The sequence below is a fragment of the Artibeus jamaicensis genome, unplaced genomic scaffold, assembly GCF_021234435.1.
Source record: "Artibeus jamaicensis isolate MK-2021 breed Jamaican fruit bat unplaced genomic scaffold, CSHL_Jam_final contig_387, whole genome shotgun sequence".
In the NCBI taxonomy this organism is placed as follows: Eukaryota; Metazoa; Chordata; class Mammalia; order Chiroptera; family Phyllostomidae; genus Artibeus; species Artibeus jamaicensis.
This window is the reverse complement of record NW_026521812.1, coordinates 19,931,489-19,959,459: the sequence shown is the minus strand read 5'-3', so window position 1 is coordinate 19,959,459 and position 27,971 is coordinate 19,931,489. Positions and strand designations below refer to the sequence as shown.

The window sequence follows — 27,971 nt, the reverse complement described above, 5'->3', positions numbered from 1 at the left end:
TAGAACTAGGCCTAAAGTTTAGGGTTATTTACATCCTGCTTCTTTTTAGTCACACCTTTCCTCTGGTCCCACTTCTCCCTCTCTTTGTTGGTGAGGGGCAGTGACCCTCCTTTGTGGGTTTCACCGCCTTAGAGAGCCATTTCTTCAGCCTTCTCAGGCACGAGCCTCTGAAAATAGGCAAAATCATAACCATACCTATGACCTCCTCCAACATCCTGAACTGAACTTTACATTGCAAATAAATTGAATCACCTCTTTGGGCAATAACTATTCTTTGTTGAAGTAAAAAGAATTTTCTAGCTGTAATTATTCCAAACATTAATTTGGTGATGACAATAGAATTTTAAGTGATTTCATTAGGGGCCATAGTCAGTACAAAGCATGAACATATATGCCTCTTATAAGACATATTTTTGGAATAGCTTGTATGGGACGGGAAAAAAGCTAACAAGCTGAATTCTACCCATTTAGGGATTTAAACTGCAGGCTCTACAGATGGATTGCACCTCACATATTTGGACTCTTCTATCATAATTGGTAACAATTTTTTAAAAAGTTGCATATTTCCCCTGTTCAGTTGATACTGTAATTGCCACCCAAAGGTGGGATCCCTTTTAAATAATCAATTTTGATAGGTTTCTGAATATAATGTAGTAAATTCATTGATAAGTCAAGGAAATTAAGAGCATTTCATAGGCAGGAGGGAAATTGCCTTTCAGATGTATTCTTTTCCTTATTCTTCGAACAAATTTACAAATCCTCTCCTCTACCTCTTTGCCCCAGTAACACATACTTTTAGGTATTTTTTTTTTAAAGAATTTGCAGCCTAAATTGCCAGAATATAATGAAAATCTAATCCTTGGCATTTTAAGAAAACCATACATGTGTGTTTATATTCAAGTCCCCATTTGTCAACTGTGCATCTGGCCATTCAATAAATATTTGAATGAATGAATCAACTTCTCCAAATATGCTTGGATTCAAGATATAGCCCCAGCTTCTAGACCTCACTGATTTATCTCCTACGTGCATGGATTCCTTACAGCAGCCGTCATTCCCTAGGGTTACATCCTTTGGAGACAACTGGCACACGGGGAAACATGAAATCATGTGGATTCCTATTCCAGCCCTACCACTGGGTGACCTTACCCAGGTAATTTAACTGTAGGTCTCAGTTCCCCTAGAAAAAATAGTAGCAATCCCTATATTATCTCCTAAAAAAATAGTAGCAATCCCTATATCATTTCCTAGAGTGACTGTGAGGATCAACTAATGTTGTGCAATGACAGTCCAATAGAAGGGTCTGGAAGGGCTTCAGTGCTGTTACTTTCTTCCCTTCCTTTTGGATGTGTCTGTGTAGGGGCATCTGTTTTAACTGGGAGCTCTTCAGTGAGTTGTAACTCTTTCTTTCTTTAGGGCACAAGCTTCACAATTACCCCTGAAGTTACTGGCTTATTGCCTCTCTTCTTCTGAAGACTTAACTCCGAAACTAAATTTGTCTGATTTTGTCCTATATCCTCAGTCCCTTGCATACCAGGTGCTTAGTGAATATGTATGGAATGTATCTTGGCACCACAGAATCACAGGATTCCAATGCTGGCCAGGATCTTAGTGGTTACTTCCTCTGACCCTTCATTTAGAACTTGGGGAAACTGAGACTTAGGGAAGTAAGGAAATCACCAAAAGTCATTTACATAGAACAGATTAATGCCACCCTTAGTACTCCTTCCACTAAACCGTATTTTTTGATGATGACGATAAAGAAGAAAATGATGTTGAGAATTGTCAGGGTCATGCTATAGCTCACATCCCTTCTGGGCTACAAGCAGGCACACTGTCTATGTCTGCCTTTCCCAGGTACATCTGGGATAAAAATCAACTCGCTCATGGTTATCAGATTTATTAAGAATCATTCAATTTATTCCATTAGTACATCTCCCCTGTTTTCACAGATGAGTGCCACCATAATCATCAAAAAGTCTTAGTACCACCCCTTAGTACCACTCAGACACAGAGATAAGGGAGGAGTAGTGGGATGGAGTGAAGAAGTGGAAATAGATTGCCCTGGCCAGATCGCTCAGGTGGGTGGACCATCTCCCTGTGCATTGAAAGGTTGTGGGTTCAATTCCTAGTCAGGGTACATACCTAAGTTGCAGGTACATTCCTGGGTTGGTATGTGCGAGAGGCAACCAATCAATGCTTTCCTTTCACATTGATGTTTATCTCTGTATCTCTCTCTTTCCCCTCCTCTCTAAAGTCAATACACATATCCTTGGTTGAGGGTTAAAAGAAAAAGAAGTGAGGATGGATAAAGGGAGAGGAAATACTTTTAAGCCTTGTTCAGGTTCGCTCTGTGTGTGTCTCAGTCAAGACGGGAAGCATTGTCCCTCAGTAATTACTTGATTTGGCATATGGCAATTATTCTTAATTTAAGTATAATAGTTTATAGCTGATATTTCCATTTTTAACAGTTTCTACATAGGGCAGATAAAATGGGCAGCAAAGACATAATGCTGATTAGTCATCAGAGAAGGCGACCCTTATTAAGGCTGACTGTATGACATCCAGCTGTGTTCCTGACACCTCCTTTGTTCTGCTAAGGGATCTGACAATGAGTCTTGGAAAGGATGCCCCTTTGTGAAATATACACCAGCAAGCGTGCAGGTGTTTCCCCTTATGAATCAGAAGCAGATGCCTGGTTAGGCGGAGTGTATGACAGCTTGACATATGTCTGGTCCCACCTGACAGGGAAAGTAGGACCCACAAATGCTCTAATAAAATGCCATCACTCCAGTTTTGACGTGAGCCATGACACCAACTCCTTCATCCTTCCACACTAAGGGAGGCTAAATCCCTCAGAGGGTTGGCGTTGGGCTCAAAACAGGATTGTGTGTTGACCCTGCACACTGCCAGGGATGTGTTTTATGAGCAAACTTTATAAGACAAATGACGACGAGACTCTATTCCAAATGTCCTTATTTGTAAAACACGAGCAGTAGAATTCATTAAACAAATATTTTACAACTTTATTATGTGTTACATCTTCTGAGACTTTGAAGTCTCAGAAGAACAAATCTTCAGACCAAGATCAACATATCTGAGTGGTAGTTTATTCAGAAACTCTGTTGCAGGGCCATTTTGAAATTGCTCATAAATAAATATGTCAAACACCAACTGCTTACAGAAAGTAAAGCAAATGAGTTACCATCCTGAACATTTATTTCCTTAATTTGGGGAACCAATTAAAAAAAGAAGCTTCTCAAAAAAAAAAAAAAAGAAAGAAAGAAAGAAAGAAAAAGATGCTTCTCCAACAAGTGGTAAATCTATACTAACAAAATGTTAACTAAAATATCATCAAGTATTTGCAAGCTACTTCTATTCTTTTTAGAACATGAATGATATTCAAAATGGGCATAGAATTTCCATTCTTTGCTTGTTATTTGGAAATATTTCCTGCAATTTTTCTCCCTAACTTTCCTCCGCTAAGATTTCATGTTGTGATTCTGGTAAAATACTATTTAATTTACATCTTCATTGCATTCCATTTTACATTTACGAATGTCATAAATAATTCTTTTTAGTAAAAATTTTGGAGGATGGTTTCAGAATTACTTCACGATGTGGTATTATCTGTTTGTAGCTTTAAAACCTCTCCTCTCCCCCCAGATAAGGGTTGGGATTCAGACAGTTGCTGCGATGCCGAGTGTTCATAAAAGGCAGCTAAAGCGCACACACTGAAGTGAAGGAAAAGGACCCCAGAGGAGGCAGCAGCGGCTCCTGGGGTACTGCAGATCTGTTCCATGCACTGCCGCTTTAATGACAACAAAGTAACACACATTTATGAAGGGAAATGGATGGGGAAGGCTGAGAGTGTTTGATTTACAGCAATTCTGTTATCTATCATTTGAGGGGGGGAAAGTGTGCTGATTTTAAAACAATACTCCAGTTACAGATGTTTCCAGACCCCTTCCCTGATCCAAGGAAACAAAATACCATTCAGCAACAAGCCCAGATTTAGAGATGGGGCTTGTTCCAATATAAACATTTCTTAGCTAGATCTTCTCCATGAAAGTGCACAGTCAATTTTTCCATATACAGTGGGAAAGACAACACTTTTAGCTTAAAAGGCATTCTCGCCTGTGGTGCAAAGCTCCTGGACTGAACAGCCTAGGAACATCATGGTTCCCTACTGATGTCAAGCTGAAAGCCAATTTGTTCATCCGAACTGTATGACAAAATTACATCCAAATGTGGTATATGTGCTACACAAATACCCGGCACTATTTTGGCTTTCAGTATTTGGTATGGTCACACATTCGTTCTATCTGTTTCATGTACCACTGTTTACCTGGGGCTCGGTTCAGGGTGTGGCACACATCAGGCATTTAACAAGTAACTGAAGAATGCATAACTTATTTTTTGGAGCACCTCTGATACTGAAGGCACTTGCCCAGGCAATTTGGGGAATGAGAAGATGAATTAAGGACACTGCGGGCCTCCAGGAGTTTATAGGGCCTTTAAGATGCATGTGTAACATGAAGTAGAAAGTGCTAATTATTATAATATAAGAAATGCACAGAGAAATGCTGAGAGACTAAGAAGGAAAATAGGTTACTTTTAACATGGGGGTTGTTGGGTGAAGAATGTTTCTTTGGAGGAAGTGGCATTTGAGCAGGATTTTCTGGAAGGAGGAAAGCTGAAGCTAAAAAGCTGGAAAACATAAGGCGTTTTAAATTGTTTAATTGCATTCTTCTGTCCTGGTAATTTTCTTCAATAAAGGCACCAGAAAAACTTACTTTTTTTCCTACTTGCTGGAATCTTTTTGGAAGGATTAGTTTAATATCAACAATTAAACGTGTTTAATATCTTCAGCAACCTCTGACTAATAGCTTGCTCATGAAGAGCAAGCTATTGCTCATCTCCCTCTCTTTCTATACTTTTGTAGATAATATTGAAGATATGCCCTAATTCCTGAAATAAGTGTTAGGTGTGCCTAGAAGCCACATTAGTTCTTTGTGGTCCCCAGGATTTATAAGTGACTCTCCCATAACTTAAAATGTAGAAATTTGGAAATCAACAATAATTTCCAAATTATAATTTATGCACAGGGAGAATGTCATTCAACTACAAAAAGAACACATTTTAATTTTATCCTCTTTTATGCTGCTATTTAATTTATGTTGTCCAAAGTGAGATGAGCAAAAGAATGATAGTGGAAATACTTAGTTTTGTGGCTCTTCGAGTGGCTACAAAATTGAGTTAATTGACTTAGCACCTCCAAGAATTAAAGTATGAACCTGATGCTTGGTTTTTTCAATAGTCTATTGTCAATAGCTGAGTTCTTGAATAGCTAATATAGAGGAAAACTCTCCTCATTTAAAGCTTCAACTACTATTTCAGTTTTTTCCTTTTTCTGAAATTTGTAAAAATTTTTTAAAACTTTATTCATTTATTAGAGAGAGGGGGAGGGAGAGGAAGAGAGTGGAAGAGTAACACTGATGTGAGAGAGAAACATGGACTGGTTGCCTTCCGAAGGCACTGACCAGGGCCAGAATCTACATCCCTGGCTTGTGCCCTGACTGGGAGTCAAACCAGAGACCTTTCAGTTTGAAGGATGAGGCTCAGCCAACTGAGCCACATCAGCCAGTACAAAATTTGTAAATTTCTTAGATGATTTGAACTAACCTCATAAGTAATCCATACTGACTCAAGTTCGAGGAGAAAGCCCATTTTCTAGATTAACATGAGTTCATATTAGCAGATTAAAAGAAAAGAGGATATAATCAAAGGAAAATCAAAACAGTTTAAATAATCTGAGATGAAGATATAATATCATAAAACTAAAAAAAATCCAACACTTGTTAGTTTTCAAAATAACCGAATGAAAGAGCAGAGAAAAAAAATGTTCTACAGAATAAAACGCTTATTTCCACTGAACATTTTGATATATTGCAGGTCTAAAAACACAGGTCACAGGAAAAATGTGCTTCACCTGCCAAAATAATCACAAATACTCTTTGAGAGTAGAAAGAGCCCAGCCCTTTAGTAAAACCCAGAGATTTTAAGCACCTTACAAAGAGTATTCTCCTTCCCTCATGAGATTATTACTCTGATCTTAAGAAGACATTTATATCGCCTTGTGCACAGTATTATTCTCACCACTCCGAGGACCCTCCTCACATCAGATACTCGGGGACAGGACCAGGGATGGCAGTGCCCGCTGCTTTGAGAACGAATCATTGAGTGGGCAGCGGGTTAGAGCTGCCCATCCTCCCAAAGGCCTTCTGATCTTGCACGCCCTGTGGGGGCTCCCCTCACCCCTGAAATCCTTCTTGTTTCTTACCTTTTATTAGACTCAGGACTCATCTGAGCAGATATTATTCATGGGGCAGTCCTTGGATTTTATAAACTATGTGAGTAGGTTTGCTGAGAACTGGCGGATTTTCTTTGAGAAACAGGTATTAATATACTTCCTTGCTATTAGAAGAGTTGGTGGACTTGGCTTTGAAATCAGCAGTGAAAAAGCTCCACCAATAGAATGGAGAAGCTGAAACCCAGAATGGCCATAAGGCTGGTTGGGAGGGTTCAGTGGGCTGTGACTGCCAGGATAGACCACTTGGGCACTATCACATGTTTCATATTCTTCATTAATTCTCGTGTTTCAGTTTCTTTGGTACATGACTGCAGAGTTTCTTGATGTCATATGGAAACCTAAAAGATGGTGTGTAAGGGGAATAACCGACATTATGTGATTAGGAATTTTTGAAATTACTTCTTCCTCTTGTTTTAAAACAAAAACATCATTGTTCATTTTTGAAGTGGTTATTTTTTTCTTTCTTCCTTTTAAGATCCAGTACATGTTGTTTATTTTTACATGAGCAAGAGAAAACTCTAGCCAGAAACTCTAAAATCGTACTGCACTTGAAAGCTTTCTGAGTACATATGCTGAAAACATAGTTTCAGGGGTCAATAACTATATGAGGCCAAAGCAAAAATCCCTGAAACAAAAGAGAAGGCATGAATAATGTGGCTATAAATTAAGTTCAAAATTGGGATAAACATAATGACCCTAAGGCCAAGAGAACTTCTAATGTTAGTAGTTAAATACTTAGGACGCAGGCACAGATGGTGCCATATGACGTAACAAGAAGGTAACCATGGATATACTGTTGTCTCCTCCAGCACCTGTGTGTTCACTGTCCCAACACACAGATCACCAGGTGGTCCTCACCCCTATTGTTTGCTCTGCATTCCTGCTAGGATGCACAAAGGCAAGAGGACCTACCTAAGTGCCAGGAAACTTGGTTCTGTTTCCAGTGCTAAAAACCTTGAGGAAGTGACTAAACTTCTGGCTCTGGTTTTCTCCACTTTCAATGACATCAGTGGCATGATGATTTCTAGGCTCTTCCCATACTAACATTCTAGAATTCTCCAAAACGTTCTGCTGCCTCAATAAGGTTACATGCTGTAAGAGTTCGGGCCTATGATTTAATAGCTCTGTGGTTTCATGAACTACCTTAATAACCACCTGGTTTGTGAGATGATTGTGAGGAATGAAGGTGGAACTATATAGAATCGTACCTTATAATCCATGGGAGCTTTATAAGTATTAACATTATTTTTCAACTGAGTTAGCAGTTAATGCAAATTCCAATACTTGGCAATTGTAAATAACATTGGTCCAATATCAATAGCTTTTTAAATGCTAACTAAATACTTCAAGCTATGGATTGAAACATAAAGAAAGCTTTCCTAACCCATCAAAAGATCAGTTCTCCCCTGGTGTTCTGCATGTATGTCATAAAGCAAAAATAAAACAAGCGGCAGCTTGCCTTCATGACACAGTGACATGCTCGAGGTGTTACTTTTTTACTCAAATGGAAAAGAAAAGATAAAATACTGTCTTAATATTTATTTTCTCCCTTTTAATAGACATAGCATTTATAGTGGAAGCATTTTGACTTTTAGAGTTAAAGGACTACAGATAAATATAACGCTGTGTTGAGGAGGGGAAAGAGATTAGACACAATCATTTTTTAGCTCAGGGCGCCAGTAAGAAACTGTGGTTTAGGTCTTAGGATAAGATGATGTTCTTGGTGATGAACTAATTGGTTTAGAAAAACAAGAGCTAAGCAAATATCTGACCACTTCCTATGAGGATCAAAAGATAACAGTTGTCTGGTCTACTTAGCTACCATCCTTTTTCCAAAATTCCTTTGTTGTTTTGCTCAGCCCTCCCAGGTAATAACTAGGACAAAAATAGAAGCTTCTAATTTCCTAAGAAAGGGCCAAAAATATCCTCAGACAGGGAACAGGAAGCATAAAAATACCTCTCAGGAGAGCAACAATTGCTTAGAGATTGCTAGCTCCTGTTTGCAGCCACAACTGAGGAGCTCAGAGCTTTGCAGCTCGGAGTTACCGGCCCCAAATCCTGGTCTGAGGCAGTGTGTGTACTATGGGAAACGGCCTTGGGGGCACTGATTTGCACAAGATTTTGAGTAACATTTTGGAGACCTGTCCTGATTTAGAATATCAGCTCGAGGTCTCCCAGCATGCGAATGGTTCTCAAACATTTTAGAACAGAGAAATTTTCCTCCCTACCCCGCCCCACCAGTGAAACCGTATATGAAACTCATCTATAAAACACATTTTAAAAGATTCTCTGATTGAAGGAGGCAGGGCCCCAACTTCCTAGTGCTCAGCCTTCCCACCCAAAGTTATACCTGAGTCATTTTCATGAAATCTTAGCGTGAAAGCCAGTGATTTACTAGCTCTTAAGTTAAAATTTCTCTGAAGAGATTTTTTGCCCCATGATGTAATATATTTCTACAAACACCTGGACTTCCCCATCATCTCTGCTCTCCAAATACATGGCAAGTCGTTTGGGCAGAATCTCTGCAATGACTCCAGGATCTGCTTCTTCCTTTCCGGGGCACAGCACAGGTTACCCCGTTGCCGTGCTCTCTGCTGCCTGCTGCCCGGTCCATCCGACAGCCTGTTCCCAGATTAATGTTGACGAAACACAATTCTCATGAATTTCTTTTCTGCTCTGAAATCATCAATGGCTCCCTGCTGTTCAGTCCCACTGAGACTACATGCCTGTGGACATATAGAAGAAATCCTGTGTCTTTTGTCTTTACTAATCCAGTTGACTCAGCTTAAATTTTCCTCATTCTAAAGATTCAACTAAAATGCCACCTCTCCCATGCGTTGCCTGTGAAACTTCCCATCAGGAGTGGACCTTCCTTCTATATCCTCTAAACGTTTTCTAATAACACACCAATTTAGTTGTATTATACGACCAATGCACTTGTTTTATCTCTTTGATCATGTTTATTCATCTATGTAGAATATATGGCGCTTGCTTTAAAAAACTTACTGGGTAACTTTTTTAAAATAAGAGAATATATTAATGCTGATTAATCAAGTCACCTTAGGAGTATGAAGTGACAATATAGAGCCCAACATACTATTTTTTATATTTTAAAATATCTAATGAGAATTAATTGTGACATACCCTTTGCAAATGTACAACTAAGATGAAATGCTAAATTTTGTCTGCTTTGCTTTTTGTTTGAAGTTAACACAGAATGAAAACACTGATTATCTTATTTTACCAGAAGCTCTCTTTTGCAGTTATAGATTACTTTGCCTCATGAAAAAAAAATTATTTATTAGAACAATTTACCTTGTAGGCATGGACTCAATTATGTACCTCCTCTCACCCCCGTTTCCTGTGTTGAAGGTCTAATGCCCAATATATGCGGTAGGGCCTATAAAGGAAGACTAAAGGTTGAGGTCATGAGGGTAGGACCTTATTCTGATAGGACTAGTATCTCCATAACAGGGGAAGAGACACCGGAGAGCTCTTTCCTTCTCTGCACAGGCGCAGAAGAAAGATTCCACGAGGCCTCGGAAAGAAGACGGGCTGTCTGCAAGTTAGGAAGCTGGCAATCGCTAGGAACCAACCCCAAGAGCTCCTTGGTCTTGGAATTCTAGCCTCCAGAACTCTGAGAATATAAACCTGTTGTCTAAGCCTCCTAGTCTGTAGTATTTTATTATGGCAGCCCTAGCAAACTAATAATTAGGCAAAATATTTCAAAACATAAAGCTAGAGGACTAGAAGAAACAGTAGAGGTTCCTGGGAATGAAAACTTGGGGGAATGTAATACATCCCCCCTCCCAAGTTAACAATGGCCTTCACCACCCCCACAGCTGGTCTCCCGGTCCAGGAGGGCAGAGACTACCTGAGCCTGACCCACATGGAATCGCGGGTGCCCCACGTGGTGCCCCTGGCACTCAGCTCTTAGTCATCGTGCAACGAACCAATAACTCACTTATTTAGGACATACTGGTGCATATAGTGCTTAAAAATTTCTAAGAAAGGAGTTAATAGCCTGTATTTCTTTCAGGTCTGATAAATCCTTTCTGTTGCCAAACTTCCTTTTTAAAAAATATTGTCATTTGTAGCAAAAAAACACTTTAAAAATAAACTTTCTACTTTCACTCACTTTTTCTGGGATTGACATACTCTGTCTAATCATTTCCTCTGAGGTGCTGCTTTTACTCCCTTTCAAGTTCTTTTCCTTCTCTCAAGTTCTGTTAAGTAGTAGGTTCCTAAAGTAAACCCAGGATTCCACTGAAATGACTAATGCTTAGCACTGATTTAGATGTTCTTCATAGACCCCTTAACTATTAAGACCACTGGCATTCCTGGATGAGGAGTCTTGTTAGCTAGGAGTCTAAGACACCCTGAGCTTTAAAAACACAGCTGTTAGTGTCTTTACACGACAAAGCTTAAGAGCCTGAAGCCAGATTTCCTAAACTGTGACCTTGTATAAGTTGTTTGACTTACAAATAACTCAGTTTTCTCATCTGTAAAATGGTGCTAATAGCAGTGTCTTCCTTATTATGTTATGAGAAATAAATGAACTAATAATACTCCAAGTGCTTAGAACAATGCCTTGGGCACGGCAAGAGCTAATCAAGGATTTAGAAATTAAAGTTCAAAAGATCTTCGAAATCAGCCAATTAGCAGTTCTGAATGGGTTCAGGGATAGCTGCTGTTCTTTAAGGCTGTTGTAAAATAGCCAGGCACCCTCTCAGGGCTGAGGCTGTGCCAAGGAGACCTGGAGTCTGCCAGGAGAATGCAAGGCCTCCTCTGATGCCCGGGGAGGCCCAGACCCTGACTTCAGAGCACTTTTCCTGCAGATCTCAATTCCTCTAGAAAAGTACCAGCTTGAGGACTAGCCTGGGCAATTTCCATGGTGAGAAGCTAGCTGTCCCGTATCTCCTAACATTATCTGTCTAGACTAGGACCACAGACCACACTCCTCACTCCCTGAAGGTGCATTAACCTGAAGCAGGAAGCCTCCCCTGTTTACAAAAAAAAATTACAATCTCACTAGTTCCTGAAGAGTCTGAGCAACACCCTATTTTCAAGCAGATTCCACAAATACACTCTTTCCCTGCCTCCCCTCCGGTCTCCTCAAGGACACATGGTCTCCAGAGGTTGTGTTTTAGTCTAGGGGAGCTGGGAAGTAGGTAGGAGTAGGGAATCTTCCCTATCATTTCATGGTATCCTTAAAACTCCTTCTGAGTCCATACTGTGTGCCCACCAGTAAGTGATACAGCCTTTACAGATTCTTCAGATATACTGAAGCAACAGTTTGCTTTGAAGCATTTTTTTATTTTAATTTTTAAATTCTAAAGTGTAACTTTTTAGGCCAGAGACTAGTACTTAGTACCTGGGTGGGCCTGTGAGTCCCTCACGAGCCTCACACAGCCCTAATTTGGTTTTATATTTTAGGCCTTCCTATAATTACAGTATATCAAAACAGCTTCCCTTTCCTGTATTCTTAATTTCCTGTAAGTCCATTAAAATTCAAACCCAGCTGCATTTGAGAAAACAACCTGGGGACCTTGTGAACATGCAGGTTCTGATCTGGGAGGGGGCTGAGAGGCTGCATTTCCGACACACGCCCTGTGCTGCTGATGCCACCATCCTCGGCCACACTGGGAGCCACTCCGCTCTAGACTCCTCTTCCCCGCAGCCAGTAGCAATGGGGGCCTTCACACACCAGGGCAGGTTCCCTCATTCTGTGACCATCTTGACATCCAGAAGAGTTCCTGAAAATATTTGCTCCCAAATGTTGCTTTCTGTCCAGTGTAGAGCATGAAGGCTCGGTGGATAGCCGTGCTGTGAATGCTGTAAGGCCTCGATTTTAGTGGACGTATATCATGAATCAATAGTCTGTCACCAGCCTTCTCTTCCTTCTGCACTGCATGACAACACATTCTCTTCTCTTGACCTTCTGTCATATGCCACTTAACTGCTATGAGACGCATGACATGAGCCTCCTCTCAGTAGTTCTCCATGTCCCTTACCTCTTCCATTGCCATCCTTCCTGTTGCTCTTTGTGGAGTTCGTGTTCAGAGTCATTCTGAATGGTCTGGATAGAACAGGTGACAGCACCTAGGAACCCTGGTGTGGGAGACTAGTGACACTCATTGGGCACCCTCAAGCGTCTGCAGCTAAGGCCGTCTGGGCTGCCTCTTGGTGTGTCACCTTGGAAAGGCTCACGTCTGTGGCTGGGCCAGTGCTCTGGCCTGCAAACCATCCTCAGCCCTGTACCTGGGGTTGTGAAGAAGCAGGAAACAGGATTCCATGAAAACGGCCACACCCCATGTCCCTCCAGATCAGCCGGTGTTTCCCTCAGGCTCTGGACTCCCAAATCTCCAGGTTCCAACTAGAATATCAACTGTGACTCCGAGTGGTTCTGCTCCTTAAGCCAGCTTTTCTTTAATTAGTATACATTTTGATTTGTTTATTAATTTTAGAGTTTTGTTGGTGGTAGTAACCTTTGTGTTGCTTTGTTGTTTTTAATCTGTAGAAACCGAGGCTCTGGGAGGTGAAGGGGCTTGCCAAGGTCCCCTTCATTAGTCAGGGTGACCTGGTTGGTGGTGGCACCGCCGAGAGCCAGACTGGTCGGTTCCAAACCCACAGTGCAGTGCTGCCCTGTTTCACTCCGTTCCGTGATGAACCGACTCAGGAACAAGTAGAAACAGACAACAAGGAGTAAAGCGAGTAATGGTACATTAGAAGTAAACAGTTTTTCTCTTTAAAAAACATACACATTTTACCTTAATTGTCTCCAGTCCTAAAGCTAAGGATGATTAAATTCATTGAAACGATTTGGAAGAACATAAGGCTGAAGTTCCTGGCATTGCTGCTAATGAGCTTTGAGTCCTTGAGTGAAGGACCCCAACTCCCTCCTGAGACTCAGTTTCCTCACCTACAAAAGGAGGGGATGGAATCTCTAAACTGCAGGGTACAATGGAGTTATACATCTAATAATAACCACCCGCTGGCTCTGCATTCAAATGGCTCTTTTTATGCTGAATTCTGTGAGGCAGCAGCGGCTTCAGGGCTTGTCTCTCATGAAGGGAACCTCAGGGTTTCTACAGGCATTGATCTCGACAGAGCAATTCCAAGGGAACAAAACAGAAGGAGGCAGATCATCGTGCACCGCAGGGAAATACGGGTCCGTCCCCAGGCATTCAGTCTCTGTTCATCTTCAAATAACAGGCCTCACCTGCCATCTGAGGACTGACAGAATCACAGATGACAGAACCACTCTGATGCTCCCAGGACTCATGTCATATCAGCAGGCGGGAAGGTTACACTCAGGGTGTTCTCAGCTTGTGAAGTTATATCACTGTTGGCCTAGGGGACTCACACACATTGTGGCCATGAAGCTTGGAAGCCAGCGTGGAATAACTCTGCTTTGGGAGAAGGGGCCAGCTACAATTTTAAGTCTAAAACATTGGATATGTGCTTTGGCTCCCGTTGTGATTCTAGATGGTTCTACAGCCCTAGCATCCCAGAGTAGGAGGCTCACTAGACATTTCTTTTGCCTTCAGCTGCTATTTATATTGTGCATTTTGCAGGGGGGTGGGAGGGTGATATGTGGTTTTACAGAGCTGCTTAATTCAGTATGCCGTGCTGCAGTTCACTTCGTAAACAGGCAGCAGTATCGCCTGTAACGGTCACGATTGAAGTGAGTTTTAGTAAGAGCACCTTTGATCTTTGGACTCCCTGATTTCCGTTAAAGTAATCATGCCACTCCATCTATTGGAGGGCATAATTTCAAAATAAATATTAATACAGAAAATCTGCACTATGCTCGGAGTCTTTTTAACTGTGGTACACAGCATGGATTACTGGTCTAGGCTGCGAGTCTTGGGCTAATGCAGCTGTTATTGTTATGGGATTCCTCTAACCATCAGTTCTCATGTGGTCATAAATGGAGATCCTTGACTGCATTTAGGTAAACACTGGCATGCTAGCTTCCACCCAAATATGTTACACAAACTAAGAAAGTCCTGAAAAAAAAAGGGTCATATTGCATATTACTCAAAGTACAACTAACTACCCCTCTCTCCTTTTGCTTTTTAAACAGAATTTGTTTATTTATGTACTTTTTCCTTTACACAGAGGATTTGGGTTTGTATATGAACATTTCCCCACTACCATTCAGGCCTGGAATGCCATTTCCCCCAAGTTTCTCATGGTAAAAAGACTCGAAGCAGAGCCAAGCTGCTGGCAGCTGAATTTCATTACGACCTTGATGGGAAACTTAAGTTGGAATTATAAACATCTGTGGCTAAACTTCCCTTTAGTAAACCATTTCCCAGAATTTAACCTTACCACACGAGGAGCAAAAAGAGAAACCAATGAAAAAAATGCTGCTCTTCTTTGGCAAATGCTGGAGTAGATATATAACTATTCTTCTATGTGGCTATGTATCACAATGAGCTTGCAGATTTACTTGTTTTAGAAAACAAGTAAGTAGTTGTTTGCAAATGCTAGGTTTTGGAACTCAAAGCATGTATTGGCAATCTGATTTTAATGGTTTCTAATTGATCAAATGTCTCAAAATTATGTCTGGCTATCATTATATTTATATAATTACTTTGAGCAAGAAAAAACCCTAAAGGAGAGGAATTTTTTTTGGCATTATGTACTTCAAGAAACTGGGACAAGTCAGATTCGAGAACTTAATTGTGAAAGAAAAAAAGTTATAATCCTTGTCATATCAAAGACAGTTTTTTATTTTTGCTTGTTTTTTGAGTTTTGAGGATTTAGAAAAACTCATTTCTCTTAACTGCTCCGATCACCCTATAGTGCTGCAGAAGACTATGTTTGAAGAACCATTAGGGATACAGTGAGTATAAAAACTAAACTATATATAGTCTCTTTTTCCTGCAATGTTGGATAATCCACAAATTGCTAAGCAAAAGAAAAAAGAGGAAAGGAATCAATTTACAGAATAAATAAAAATAGGCTGCTACTACAAATCTTAATTTGTAGAGCAATAAAGACAGAGTAGAAGAGATAGGTGAGGCGAGAACAGAAGGGGGAAGAACAGAGGGCAGACTTGGAGTCAGGCAGCTTATACACATATTATTTCACTTAAGTTTCACAACAGTCTTGCAAGGCAAATACATTCCTGTTCATTTTGCAATCAAACAAATGGAGCCTCTGAAAGATGAACAAATTTGCCCAAAGTCAAACAGCTAGAAAGTAGTGGAGCTGGGTTCATTGTACATTTGTCTGGCTAGATGCCCACATTGTGCCTTTGATGAAAGGTGAGTTTCAAACGTTTTAATTCAAGACTGCAAATAAACAAGCCTCAGGCTGAATTGGGCCATCAGATGAACTTCCCACGGAGTATTTTTTAAAAATTGAGTCAACAATTTCCCCTAAGGATCTAGATTCTGTCTTCTCTTGAAAAAAACAGAAGACCTGGCAACCTGGAGAGGTCACTGCCCCTCTGGAAGAGGCGCCCCTTCCTCCCCTGTTGTTTTGGCTCCATCACTCACTGGCTGTGTTTTGTTTGGCCTCCATAAGAATCTGAGTTTTCTAGCTGTCTCTGTGCCATATGGTCAGCAATCCCACTTCTGGGTGTATACCCAAAAGGACTTACTTACACACGTGCACTAGTGTTCAGAGCAGCAGTATTTGCAGTGGCCAAAAGGTGGAAACAACCCAAATGTCCATTGGCAGGTACAGAGATAAACAAAATATGATTTATACTGACAATGAAATATTATTCAGTCTTACAAAGAAATGTTTGGACACGTGCTAAAACTTGGATGAGCCTCGAAGGCAATACTAGGTGAAATGAGGAAAACAAAGGACAAATATTGGCACAATAGGACACATATTGTAGATTCCACTTATATGAGGTCCCTAGAGTAGTCAGATTCATAGAGATAGAAGGTGGAATAGTGTTTGCCAGGGCCTGGGGGAAAGAGTTTATAAAAAGTTATTGTTTAATGGGGACCAAGTTTCCATTTGGAAGGATGAAAACCATTTTGAAGATGGATGGCGGTGATGGCTACATAACCAGGTGAATGTACCTAATGTCACTGAAAATGGTTAAAATGGTAAATTTATGTTATATGTGCTTAGACAACTAAAAAACCCCTTTTGTGTGCATTTGTTAAACCAGAGAACCCTGGAAATAGCAAAAGCTATTCTTTATTTTCTAGAAATTTTATAATAAATTCTGTAAGATGGTCCACGTATGTATTGCTGTAGGCGTTTTTGTTTTGAATTCTGAGCTTCTAATGTAGACTGTAGTATCATGCTAGGAAACATACTAGAACATGCTTATAAAAGGAAAACAAAATATAAGAAAATTCTATAGTTAAAGAAAAAAGAAGAAAGAAATCTATCAGGGAGACCCAGGGATGGGCTGGGAAAAGAGAATGGATTCGGAAACCCCATAGCAATAACACCTGTGTTAAAATAAATCTCTTTCAGACTAGACCAGTAATCCATGCTGCAGACCATCTCTGTCAATTTGCTCATCTGTGAAATGGGTATAATTTTTGCTGTATTAAATAAGATAATGCATGTAGGTCCATGGGATATAGTAGAAGTCTATTAAGTGTTCATTGTTTCCTTTTCTATTTGAGTAGTAGTTTAACAAGTAGTAAATAGACAGGGCAGGAAGGGCAGTTATCTCAATTATTTGGTCACCCTAAGATTTTATGCTACTTAAATGCTACTCATCCAGTGAGCACGACATAAATATTCTTTGAATAGCATTTTAAATATCTTCATATTAAAAAATTCCCAAAACTTCTACTGAAATTATGCCTGTAGAGAGTTCTATTTACTGACCTTTTCCTAGATATATTCCTATACAGTCAAAATTACTTTCATGAACTCTTTTGTAGTTATGTTACTCTCCAGGTTGGGTGCCAGGGCAAATGTTCTGTGCCTCAGTTTCCATGTTTGCAAAATGAGAAAATAACTGTATCAGTCCTACTGAGTTGTCAGGAGGGTTAAAGGAAATAACTCGTGGGACGTGCTTAGACCATGGTAAATACTCAATGAGTGTTAGCTGTAAGCCATGCTATTGTTATTACTACTGCCAGGACAATATTCCGATCCTTCTAAAATAATGTTTTCAGGAAGCTTCCTTGGTTGTCTGGGGATTGTACCCCACTGGTGTAGCTCAGGAGTAATATGTTTTCCCTGTTAGTTTCATGGCACTTAGGTTGTAGCCTCTCTTACAGAACGTTCACTCATCTGCTTTATATAGTGGCTATGTTTATATATTTTTTCTTAGAATGCTTACTCCTTGAGAGTAGAGATGTGACTCTGCCTGCTTTCTGTCCCTCCTGGCACCTACTTTATTGGTCTGTATGTGGTCAGGGTCAAAACCTGTTTATTGGATGAGTATTAAGTGGGTGAAGTAATGACTGCACCCAGAGGTTCAAATTACCTAACTGCTCTGTTGAACAGCAGTATAAAATAATGGCCCAGGCCAGTGACTGGATGTCTCAGTATGACTCTACATGGCCTTTTTCAAAGTAAGGGGCCAGGATAAAGAAAAGGAAAGGAGATAGTGAAGGAGACCTACACTGGCTTTCAATAAACATTCTGCAACCTTTTAGTGGCCAGGCATGTTTTTGCTGGAGCACTGGACTCACATATCAACTATGGAAAGAGTCCAGAAGAAAAGTCCCTCCGAATTAGTCTAGTTCATAGTCTTACTTTTTATTTAGTAGGTAAGTTTTTCCAGTCTGGAGTACATTGGCACATTAGGTTCACAGGGCAATAAATTTTCCTTGGACGGAAGCCAACAACAACAGCAACACCCATCAGATTACCAAAAGATAAATTCCAGTTTTCTCCTCTTGGGGAAGTTTGCTCATATTGTCAATTACATCCCTTATTTTCTCAATTATCTACCAAAGGCAGTAACGGCACCTCGGCCCTCCTCTGCCTGCCTCCCACCTTGCCCTTCCAGCAGAGTCCCTACACTCTCCTTCCGAGTCTCTGTGTGGCTTCTTTGCAGCCAGTGTGGATCTCCAGCCTAGTTTTCCTGACCTTGTTTCTAAGTCCTGCTCCGTTTTGATAGACAGAATGTCACTCCTTCCAAGAACACTCTGACAGTCTCTCCTTGGGACTGTGTCCATTTCCACCCCTCTAGTTCTTTCGCACACCCATATGGTCAAGGAGACTTTTGCCTAGTTTTACTTGCTATAGTGATTATGACACAATAAAGACTTTATTTTCTTAAATGTCAACTGTCAGAATACTGAATATACTTTTGAAACTGCCTAGTTTCTTCTTTGCCCACCTCTGCCTACTAAGAATCACAATTCTCACCCTCAACTCAGCAAATAATGGACTCAACGAATTGCGGGTAAAAAAGCAGAAGGTGAGAACATCATCTCAATGAGCACAGATTTACCCATGGATGCTCTTCTTTTTAAATTCTTTGCATGGAGGTGGGTGGGGGGTGGGAGCTGGGACTTGTTTTGGAAGGAAAGAGGGAACTTTCTCCTTGCACAGACATGATCTTCAACCCTCCATTCAATGAGTATTTCCTGCACTTGTTTCCCTAACTGTCACTGTGCACCACAGTGTGCTGAGGTCCAGGTCACAGACTGAGGACCTGGGGTGGACAGGACACAAGCCCTGCCATCAAGGAGCTTGGGGTATTTAAGAAGGCATTCAGCCAAGTGCCTCCCCATGCTGCATGTTTGCTTTAGTTCTCTTCTTCCTTCCTTTGAAGGGAAATTGAGGAATAACCATTCATATAAATCTAATTCAAATAAAATGAATGTATCTGTAGAATGTCCTTCCATTCACATGTCCAACCCTCACAGATAATATATTGTATGTGTCTGTGTTCTTCTCCTCTATAGAGATAAATACAATCTCCTGAACCGATTCAGTAGGGTGCTTATATCCTGATGTTAAATCTCTGGAATATATTTGGTTTAAGGTCCCCACACTGGCTATAAAGAGCCTGGGAAACCCAACGGTGGGGTTTTGGGATCCTGTGGGACTCGGGCTAACTGGAGGCATCGTGTGAAACTATGCAGTGGGAACATAATTACCCAACCCAACTCCTTCTACATCATATACTTTGACCTTCCTGGAATGATTAATAGTATCTTTCTGTTTCCCTAAATGAAAGGCTTCAACTGGTTTTCTGAACCCATAAGACTCTGACAGTATTACAAATTTAACTCACTATAGGACATTCTTCCCGGCTGGAAGAACATAGACTGAGATGAACAACATTAAGTAAAACAGTATGGAAAAGATTAAGTCCTGAGAAACATTCCCAGATAAGTGTTTTTTTTAATCCAATCATCCATGTATTTTATAATAATAATGACACTTAGGATTTATAAAGCATTTATACCATGTCAGGCACTGTGTTAAGCACTCTATATATTAGCTAATTTCAGCACAATAACTGTATGAAATGTGGAGTAGACATCGCTAACTCCTCAGATTTTTTTAATCTGTAACTTGTGCATCTATAATTTGCCAAACATAAAAAGCAGATAAATTGAAATTTGAACTTGGGATCGTTAGATTGCAAAATCTACAAGTAAATTCGCTGGTGTGCCATCTTCCTATCTTTTCACTGAACATACAAATACATAAGAAATTGCACAGGGTCTGAAAAAATTCAAGATTCCCTAATAATTATTTTGTTATGTTTTATGGGAAGAAAGCCACAAAAAGTTATGCATGCATGTCTCTTTAGAATTAGCAGACAAAAATACAGGATGCTCAGATAAATTTGAATTTCAGATACACCACGAATAATTTTTAGTTTAAATATGTCCCATGCAATATTTGTGACATAAAACGTCTATCTGTTGTTTATCTGAAATTCAAATTTAATTGAGCAGCTCGTATGGTTTCCAGCAGCTCTCTACTCTTAAGTCAAGCATTGCATTCAGGGCCTTTTTAGGCTCCAAGCGCCAGGTGGAGACAAGGCCTCCCAGGGTGCATTCCAAGGCTCAGAGAAGTGATGCCTTCTCAGGACTTCCCAGGAGCCTCTGGCCGGCCCGGGTCTGAGTGCTCAGGTGACTAGATGCCCTGCCCCCTTTCTCGAGGAGGTGTGCTTCACACTACAGTGGGAGGTTGCTGTACTCTGGACCTACCCACATCTCCTCTTTTTTGGGCATGGGTAGAGCTCACTCCTGGAGAAGTATCATCTCCATGCACCTTATTTTACCAGTAATAATTAATAACTACAGTAATACTAACAATTAGTAGAATTAATAGCAATAATCCAGACTTGCATGTTGTTGAAAAGGGTGTCAATCCACATAACAGCTTTGGTTATATTGTGGCTGTAGCCTTCCCTATAGGGTGTGTGTGTGTGTGTGTGTGTGTGTGTGTGTGTGCGTTAGATTAATTCCTCCTTCCTTTCCCATGAACTTAGGTGACTTCATTTTCCTCCTACTGAGCATCTCCCACACCCTGGAGGTGCCTCAGGGGCTCTTAAATCACTTACTCTGGGTTCATCTTTTTACCCAATTTCTACACTTGGTGTATCCTTTCAGTATATAAGCTTTTGTACGATATTACAATAAACAACAGCTCTAAATAAACATATCAGCAGTGTATCTTTTGGGATAGGGCTTGATTTTCTGTGTAAGGCCTGTTTTGGGAATATAATGGCTCAGGTCTATTTAAGGCATCTGCTCCGCAGTTTCCTAACAGCTTCTTTAGTGCCCGTCACCCACAGGCGCCCTCTCGGTCTCCCCATCACAGAGGATCTTTTGTTTACTTTCTGACAAAAGGATTGGTCTTGCTTTATTGTTCCCACTGTCCTAACATCACAGAGGATCGGGAAGCCAGCGACAGGGCTCGGGCACTAAGTGCTGGGGTTTGACCAGAATGGCTCTCCCGGAGCATCCAAGGAGCAGAAAGACCCAGGGGTGACACTGCAGCCCCCCCGTGACAGTCTAGCAGGCTGACTCAGAGTACACAGGACTTACGCGATTTTGCCAGTTTGAAAGGTGACATGTCCCAAAGCCTCAACTCTCAACTCATAACGTCTCTATCCAACTTACAAAGTAAAACTCTTTCAAGTTTCTGAACTGACCTGATCCAGGTGCAACTCAAGGCAGACAGGGGAAGGAAGAAGAGGAGAGGGGAGCAGGACAGGAGTGCGGCGCACACAGCCGCGGGGCGCAGGTGCCCCCGCGGCGTGACGATGGCAGGAACACCGTACCTCTGCAGCAGGCGGCAGCCTTCCGGGAGCCACGCGGGGCTCGCTGGTCTCGGGCGGGTCTTGTCTGCCAACTGCTGAGCTCTCTTCAATGTCAAAAGGAAAAGCTTTGTCGTCCCCTTGAGACGCGCGGGAGCCGGCCGCGCCCCAGAGGAGCCCCAAGGGCAGGACGAAGCACCAGGCTGAGCTCAGAGCCATCAGTCCGCTGACATCCAGCAGGGCTTTCAGGGGCTCGGCAACTGTTTGTCCTCGATGGGACCCTCCGTGGTGCGAAGACGCCTCACTTACTTTGCCTTCTCTGCCTTTGCAGTATCCAGATGTGGGAACTCAAGGCAAGGCAGCCCAAGGACCAACTTAGGAAAAAAAAAGGGGGGGGGGTTGTAAGCAGAGCAAGCTTGTGAGTTTCTCTTCCTCTCTCCCCTCCCTCCTTCTCTCCCTCCTCTTTCCCTCCCTCCCTCCTTCTCTCTCCTCCCTTTCCCCACGGTTTGCCTCTCTCTCCCTTCCCAGAGGTTCTGGCTGAAGAACATACAGATGGATGAAACTCAAAAGCTGAGCATCAAAAGGCAGACTGAACTGGGCGAGCCCGCCAGCGCCGGCCACCCCCGGTCCCCGGGCGGCGGTCCGACTGAGGGCTGCGCGGTCCCGGCTCCCGCCCCACGCCCATTTCACCACTCCCTCTTTACCTTTCACTTCCAGGCCCTCCCCTTCCAACTTGGCCTTTCACACACTGAGGTCGGACTTCCCCCTGAGGCCTTCCCTCCCCTCTCAGTTTGGAGCCCCTCCAAGGAACCCAGATGAATATTCGGCTTTTTGTGACTGCTTCCTCACATCTCTTACTGATTTATCCAAGGTGCCTGGGGTGTCCCATCTATATTTATATAGATCTTTTATGTTCCCCCACCCCCATCCCTAGTTTTTGGGAAAGTAGGTGGAAAAGGGAGCGTGGAGGCAGGAGCTAGAGGTAGATGATTTCAGATGCGGAGCGAAAGGACACTCACTTTCTTGAACAAGGTTTCTCAGTTTTTAGGGATGGGCTTCTGCACCCTGTGCAGATATCTGCTCTTGAGACCAACTGGCTACCCCTCTTCCTCCTGACAGTCCTCACCCAGAGGACTTGGGAGAAGAATATATTCCACTGCAGCGCTGGAAAATGACTTCATTACTTAAATGCATGAACTTTTATTTACAAAGAACATCTTGTTTTCATCCTAAAGAGGTGCTTTGTAAGGGGCCGGAACAAGGCTTGCAGTGTATGAGCCTGTCGAATATACTGCCCGCAGCCCCGACCTCTTCCTCTTGGCCTGTAATCTCATGCATACTACATCTCTCTGAGTCCTGTAACCTTTCCAAGACTTTGGGGAGAAATTGGCTGCCCCTGTGGATGGGTCTGTGGCCACTACAGCCAACAGGTATCTCAGCTTACACTGGCTTTTTAATGGAGCTTTAAACATTCCCACAAGACCCAAACATGACAAAAGGGATTAGATGAGACAGACATATAATGATATCCAAGTAAGTTTCCAGGTGTTTGAAATCACCCGCAATTATACAATAAAGCATTTTCAGAAAAGTGAATCATTAGCTCTATTTTATAGGACAAGAGTCATTTTATGTAAGGATTAAAAAGCAACCATTCATTCTGTACCAACCACATGTCAGATACTTTGCATATTTATTTGCAAAGTATCTGACAAATTCCTGCAAAAGAGGACTATGATTTCCTTTTCACAAAACAAAAAGGAAGTTCTGAGAAACTAGGACATTTGTCCGAGGTCACACAGCTGGGAGAAAGCTGACTCCAGGTCTGAATGCAGACCTCATTGGATGCTAACTATCTTTTACGTCTATAGTGCTCGAAACTCATGAAACAAAGCCCTGAATTCAGAGGGAGGAGAGGTGGCACTCCCATTTTTGATGTGACCCTGAATTTGCATAAATTATCTCATTTAATTTCCTCTCCACTATTTCCCATAAGATAGGTACTGTTTCCCATTTGGTAAGTGGTAATAGTACTACCAGAACCCAGGTAAATCTGATGCTAAAGTCACTTGTGGTGAAGGATAAAATGGTGTGATATGACAGTGCCAAAGCTGGAACTTTCCATATATCCCAAAATATTTGTAACATCTTCATTTTAAGATATAAAAATAGTATTGCAATGAAGCAGTAAGCCCAATGATCATTTTCTTCCATATAAACTGGTTAATTGACTAAGTTGAGTAAAAAAACTTAAAAACACACGTTTGGTTTGATTGTAAGAAGTGTCCATACCTGTCAAGAATTTTTATGAGTTTATTTAAGCCAAACCAGCAACAATTTCTGGGAAGCAAGGATCTCAATGGATTGAGAAAATGCTCTCAAGAACGTCCATGTTGCAGCTCATTTTGTACATTAAAGTCAAAGGAGACTGAGGGAGGGTTACATGAAATATATTGGTGGTTGACTAAGGGGCCTGGGAAAGCAAAGCAGGGATCAGATAAAAAGTAAAATGGAGAGACAAGGATGCTAATTTTACACTGGTGGGTATCAGGTAGTTAATAATTAATGTTAACATCACTGTAGAGCTGGTTTTTGGGAATAAGGTAACAATGAAGGATTCTGTGGTCTCTGTTCAGATACCTTGGGTGGGGTGTGCCCTGAGGGGCCGGGAAAAGAGTACACCGACATTTCAAAGGTATGTTATCTTAGATGCAAGAAGATAATCAGTCTCACCTGGTTAAGATTGACCTTTGCCAAGGAAGCTACAAGCCTAAATTTTGATGACTGGCCTTCAGTTAAGAATTTTACTGCAGGCCATCCTATGTGGCTGCTTTCAGTCTCTGAGTTTGTAAGGCCACCACGAAGGCCTCCCCCGAGCTTGTCAGGTTTACTGTGTCACCCCATTTTCATCCACAGCCGGTTCTTTGAGAAACTTGTTGGGAGACAAATGGCCAGACTCCGATGAGGAAAAGCGATTCTCAGTCATCCTGCCCCGCTCTCCCTTTAAAAGGACTTTAAGTAGTAATGATGATGATGATGATTGTACACATCATATTATGACTTCAGGTACAGACCTCTGTAGTACAGAAAAACTCTTCTCATTTTTGTTCTGAAGGATTGTGTCCTTTTCTTTGTTAACTGTCGATCAATCACACACTTTTTAATCTGACCCAGGGCCACCTCTCCCTGCTCAACAGGTGGTAAGCCCCAGTTATATGAGGGGCTTGGGCAGTGTGCATAGCAATATATTTGTCCAAGACCTTTGGACTTTTATTTTTGATTAAGTATATGCTTCTAACTCTTCCTCCTCATCTTCCTGCACATACTATCATTATTTTTGAGGCAAAACAGCATAATATATAGGGGCATGGGCTTTTTTTAATGAAATAATATATCTTAGATTTGCTTACAAAAATTCTGGAACCTTGAAACATGACTTAATTTCTCTAAATGTCAGTTTTCTTATTTGTAAAATGAGGATAATGATACCTCTTTTGCTGAGTTAACTATGAATAGTAAATGAAATAATATAAATAAAGTGTTAATACAGGTTGACAAGTAGTGCTCATTATACTCTTTAAACATACTGTATTTTAAAGACTTAAAAAAGAACAGAATAACTATTTTTAAAGAAGAAAAATAACCCCGTTTATTTATCCTGTGACTTGGGTAACCTCCCACTTGCTGAGAATAGCTGTTCATATTTCTGGCTGCTACGTGGGCCTTCCCTGTGCTAACCATGAATGAATGAGGCAGTCACAGATCACAGGACAAGCAGGCAAGGACAGAGCATGGCTGACTGTTTTACAGCAAAGGGCCACTCCCAGACCATCAGAGGCCTGAATGTGGGAGGATTTTATTTTTGCTAAAACAACAACTGGGGAGTGTCTCCAGTGTGGCTGCTTTCTTATCGTGACCCGCCCTTTCTTTCCTGAGATTGCGGCCAGGCAGTCAGCAAGTGCTTCCATGTCCATTATCTCCTCTGGGACTCCCACCTACTCCAGGACGGGAGGAGTCTGCACCATCCTCCCCAGTATACAGAAGACGGCACCAATGTTCAGACAGGCTAAGAGGTTAAATGGCAAGGACACTAAGCCAGTTCATGCAAAACGTGGGACCCACATCTTCTCACTCCCAGACCAATGCTTTTCCTGCTAGACTAAGCTATTTTTAGTTTTGGCAGCAGCAGATCTGGTGGTTTGAAGGCTTTATCAAAAGAAGTTGCTGGAATTCCCTTCTGAGTCTCCCAGTGCAGTTATCAGCAGATGACTATCAAGTCTGCCCATTCCCTTCAGCACTTGGTGGCTGGGCTTGTCCACAGCATCCAGGAATCTAGTGAGGGTGTTGTTAATGCCTCCTGTGCGCCCTTCTGTAAATAGAAAGTCACATCAGATGCTATTTTGGATGTTTAGGTGCCAATCTTGGACATAATTAGCCAGAGGACTATTGAGGGGGTTGTTGTGTATTAGTGACAAGTTTATAATGAGATTGGTCAGAGAAGCAAGCAGGAGCAGTCCCCTGCACTGAGATCTTTTGCTGACAATCAGGCTGCAGGAGGGTGGAAGATGATGTCTCCTTTTCTGCCCACTCCCCTCCTCTCAGGCCCAGCTTCTCTGTGAAAGACTCGGAGAGATCAGACCATCTGAAGGGCAGCAGCTACAAGGGTGCCTAAAAGTTGTTCCTCAGGCTTTTGTTTGGGAGATGGATACCATGTAGCTATCTATGCCTTCTCTGATTATGGCACTTGTCACAGCCTCACTTTTCTTTAGCATGTGCTCCCTGCATTCCTTCCTTCCATCCATCCATCCATGCATCCATCCATCCATCCATTTATTTAATCAGCTCTTATTAAACACAACATGGCAGGTTACATGTTGAGGGTAAAGTTATTAAAGTCACAATCCTAATTCTCAAGGAGTTAAGAATCTGGTAGGACAGACCATAAGTAGACTCTGTAAAGAATGCAAAGTGGTTAACAGGAATTCAAAAGGAAAATCTAGGCATGCTGCTAATAAAATGTATAGAACAAACCTTTTACCAAGGCTTGGTTAGGGGGAGTCAGGAAATTTTTTAGAAAACATGGGCAATTGTGTTGTGTCCTATGTGATCGGAGGAGGGGAGGACGGTGCTCCAGGAGGGAATGGCTAATGCAGAGAACAAAGGCATCAGAGGCGCCACAGGAGGAGTGAGGAAGCCATGCGATTGCCAAGTGCTCCCTGAGCCCCCCTGTTCACAGTGCACAGTCAACACCTTCAGGGCTGAGCTGGCCATGGAAGTTGTGTGTGAAGAAATGCCTTCCCAGTCTCCTACTGGTCCCTCTGCGCTGCCTTGCAGTCCAGGTCCTTGTGCAACAAAGGGATCCTCCCAAAATGCATATCTGAATACTGGAGAGTGAGTCACAGTCATATTTACATCCTGGACAAAAGCCTGAGAAAACTAATGGAGGAAAGAACTATTCTTTTTAATGAAAAAATAAACACATAACACGTAACATGAGATACAACTTCATTACTGGTTTTGAAGTGCACAATACAGCACTGTTATCTATTTACAGGCACAATGTGTACAGCAGAGAACAACTTGTAGGTGGTCCCCATCCTCACCTAGCACCTTTGCAGTTGTTCCTCCCCAAAGCCTGAACATCCCCCAGAGTCCCCCACAGAGGAGAAGCTTAGCCTGAGAGGAGGCCTGTAGGAGCAGAAAGAAACGGCCGCTTCCACCTTAGCTGCCTCCTCCACCTTCGCTTCCTGCTGCTGGGTCATCAGTGAGGGACCTTGTGGCAGGGGGTCACTCCTGCTTGCTTCTTCGACCAATCTCATCATAAACTTGTTGTCACTTTTTTATAAGGTAAGAAATTTAAGCCATGGACTGACTGACATGATCATATTTGTATTTAAAGAATTCAAAATGTACCAGATATTTTAATCATAGTATAATCAGAAATTCTAGATATCAAAAAAGAGGGAAATACTGGGCACCAGGAGTCACATCACTCTGGGGGCAACGGATTCCACACTGAGAACGTGTGAGTGTAAATACCTTCAGACTTCTGTTACATCGATGTATAAGTGTGTCCCATTTACTTTTATGCATTCATGTATTTTATATAAATAAAATAGATTTACATAGTTCATCTTATGTGTTTATTAGTTTTTTAGAAAAATGAATCAAATGTACATAGTAGTTTAAACTTTTCCTCCTGGTCAATGTAACTATAATATGTTACTGTGAATAGCTCTGAGCATTCAGATTTGAATTTTGAAAGGACCCTCTGGTGTGGATGGGGCCTGGCCTGGAGGGCAGTGCAGTGAGATCAGTAGGAAGCTGGGGAGTCCTTTCTGTTCACACTATCTCTGTATGCCCCAAGGTCAGGGGCAAGAACTGTTGGGGATACTCAAGGACTATTTGGGAATAATAATTGCA

General features: G+C 41.7%; 1 protein-coding gene across 2 annotated transcripts in view; it reads right to left on the bottom strand.

The window, feature by feature from the left end:
- The window catches only part of LAMA4 (laminin subunit alpha 4), a 134,501-nt gene extending 112,314 nt beyond the window's left edge, over nucleotides 1–22,187 (bottom strand). Inside the window, exons 1-2 of one of the 2 annotated variants that reach the window (XM_053664903.1) lie at nucleotides 22,099–22,187; nucleotides 21,573–21,922 (exon numbers count right to left, since the gene is read on the bottom strand). In XM_053664903.1, the coding sequence (XP_053520878.1) occupies nucleotides 21,573–21,767 (195 nt within the window). In that variant the 5' untranslated portion in view covers nucleotides 21,768–21,922; nucleotides 22,099–22,187. Of the gene's footprint in view, nucleotides 1–21,572; nucleotides 21,923–22,098 lie in introns of those variants that run through there. The other variant, XM_053664904.1, reaches the window with a different exon arrangement.
- Between the last annotated feature and the right edge of the window lie 5,784 nt (nucleotides 22,188–27,971).